At 34.9% G+C, this 2,613-nt stretch overlaps 1 protein-coding gene across 1 annotated transcript; it reads left to right on the top strand.

The window, feature by feature from the left end:
• The first annotated feature begins 287 nt into the window (after positions 1 to 287).
• LOC145037530 (calmodulin-7) lies at positions 288 to 2,305 on the top strand. Its single transcript, XM_078986218.1, has 2 exons — positions 288 to 451; positions 1,651 to 2,305. The coding sequence occupies exons 1-2, from the start codon at positions 376 to 378 to the stop codon at positions 2,022 to 2,024; spliced, it is 450 nt and encodes a 149-aa protein (XP_078842344.1). The 5' UTR covers positions 288 to 375; the 3' UTR covers positions 2,025 to 2,305.
• The last annotated feature ends 308 nt before the right edge of the window (positions 2,306 to 2,613 follow it).

The following is a 2,613-nucleotide window of genomic DNA, read 5'->3' on the forward strand; positions in this document are numbered from 1 at the left end:
GGTTACTATAAGATTTTTTCACATTTTTTTATTTGAAAAAGGTTGATTGTGTTTGTTGTTTTCTCTATATAAAACATATTTATGGTCGAAGTACATGTAAGTTGTAATAACTAAATAAATGTTGTAGGACATAGTGAAAGAAGCTATAAAGTAGGAGGACCATTTGAGTAACATCACAAAAAAAGTTAAAACAATGAGAAGGGCAATATGGTAAAAACGTGGCACGATGGAGGGAGGAAGCATCAGATGCGTCGAGGACCACTCTTTTATATATATTCCACAGCCCGCCTCCCCTCACCATAGTCGCTGAGTTGTATCCTCCTCTCTTTCTTCATTCAATTCTGCGAACCCTTTCTTCTCGCTCATTCATCAACAATGGCGGATCAGCTTACCGATGATCAGATCTCCGAATTCAAGGAGGCGTTCAGCCTATTCGATAAGGATGGAGATGGTCAGTATCTAAATTCTCCTTTCCTTTGTTATCTAATCTATTAATCATCTTTTCTCTTTCACCCACTTTCATAATTGAATATCTTGCAGCACGACAATCAGTTTAAGAATCGTTATAATATATCTTGTCATCCCCTCTTTCCAGATCTGGTTTTTGATTGTTGATTTTCAAATATCTTTGTTGGTTGACTTTTTGGTCTTTCGATCAATTTTCTGACTTGGAGACGATTTCGATTTGAGAAAAATCATCGATCAATCCGGATTCTTTCCTGAATTATCCCCAATTTCCATCTTCGAGGATGGCTGATTTTCTAGAATTTAAGTGTTTATCGTGTATGAAATCAAAAGGAAAAGGCTTTCGTATCTGTATCTTGTTAGATCTGCTTCGTTTTTAAAGATGATTGCTTTAGGACTTCATGTGCTAGAAGATATCGTTTCAATCGAATTGCTTATTATGGTTTTGGTTCTGTGTAGTATCTTAGTGTAAAAAGATGTGAACCTTGTGTATATATTGCTTATGTTCTCTAAGTTAGGTGATCGAGTTTGTTACAAACTAACAACCTGTCTCACACGACTATTTGTTTAGAATTCCAAGTCTTGTAAGTATTTTTAGTTGTGTGTTGGTGAGACCTTTAGAATGATGCTCATGTTTAGCCATGAAGTAAATTAAATTATGTGTACTTTATTCCATTTGTATTTAGACCATACACAAAAATGGTTCTAGAAATCTAAATTATCAAATTATACTGTGTTTGACATTCATTGAAATGATATTGCAACAAGTGTCAATTTTTTGTCCCACCCGAAAATGTAGGATATGGACTTCCGGTTGTTGTTTTTGTTTATGTTACTAAAACCATCAATACCTTTTTCATTTTATGGTAATCCAAAATATCCATATACCTCATTCTCTCATAACAGTGTACTATGTACCATACATTGATATGGAGAAGATGTGACGGGACATTGACAAACTTTTTAAGTCTACTTGACTTATCCCATCTTTTTTGATGGGAACTTGTTTGTCAATGTCCCATATTTTTAGTCAATATCCATAATTTAGGACATTGACTGTGTCAGATGCTGTCCCATCTTTTAAAAAGATGGGACACTGACATGAGATGTTGTCTCATCTTTTTGAATGAGACAATTGACATCATTGTTAGTCTCGTCGGTATAATTTTTTTTTTGTTTGTATAGGTTGTATCACAACCAAAGAACTCGGGACCGTGATGAGATCACTCGGACAGAACCCAACCGAAGCGGAACTCCAAGACATGATCAACGAAGTTGATGCCGACGGTAACGGGACAATTGACTTCCCGGAGTTTCTCAATCTCATGGCCCGCAAAATGAAGGACACGGATTCCGAAGAGGAGCTCAAAGAAGCTTTTAGGGTTTTCGATAAGGATCAAAATGGTTTTATTTCCGCAGCTGAACTCCGCCACGTCATGACCAATCTTGGTGAAAAGTTGACCGATGAAGAGGTTGATGAAATGATCCGTGAGGCTGACGTGGATGGTGATGGTCAGATTAACTATGAGGAGTTTGTTAAGGTTATGATGGCTAAGTGAGTGTTTTTAATATTTTTAAAATTTTTAAAATTGAGTTTGAAAAAAGAAAGAAAAGAAGTTGAAGAAGTCTCTTGTTTGGGTTTTATTTTGATTGTGTGTTTTTTTTTTTTTCGGTAGTGTTGCGGTATTAACTACTTTTTTTTTTCTTTTTAATTATGTATTTTGGTTGGTAGGTTGTGTTAGTAGTCTCTTGTTTTTTTTTTGTCTTGATATTGGTTTATAAACCTAGAACGATTTGGAGTACTTTGTTTTGCAATTTATAAATCGAGTCGTTTTTGCCATTGTTATTGTTTCATGTTGCATTTTATTTAATAACTTGAGGTGTTTTGTTCTTTTACCTGAATTTGACGTCACATAATGGATTGTAATGTGATTGGTTTGTACATTGCTTGATGCTGATGTGACAAAAATTCCTAATTTACCCCCATTTGAACAAAATGGGACATAGATTCTGTGTCAAAAATTCCTAATTTACCCCCATTTGAACAAAATGGGACATAGATTCACTCCGGATCTCAATCATTATAATTGAAAATATGATAAAGTTTTGTTAGTTTCGTGTGGAACTCAAATCCTATAAATAGTGTCG

Source organism: Lactuca saligna, chromosome 3, assembly GCF_052625555.1.
Source record: "Lactuca saligna cultivar CGN05327 chromosome 3, ASM5262555v1, whole genome shotgun sequence".
Lineage (NCBI taxonomy): Eukaryota > Viridiplantae > Streptophyta > Magnoliopsida > Asterales > Asteraceae > Lactuca > Lactuca saligna.

Coding starts and splice junctions, on each gene's coding strand:
- LOC145037530 (XM_078986218.1), top strand. CDS start 376: ATGGCGGATCAGCTTACCGATGATCAGATCTCCGAATTCAAGGAGGCG. Junction 452..1,650: donor ATTCGATAAGGATGGAGATG/GTCAGTATCTAA, acceptor TTGTTTGTATAG/GTTGTATCACAACCAAAGAA.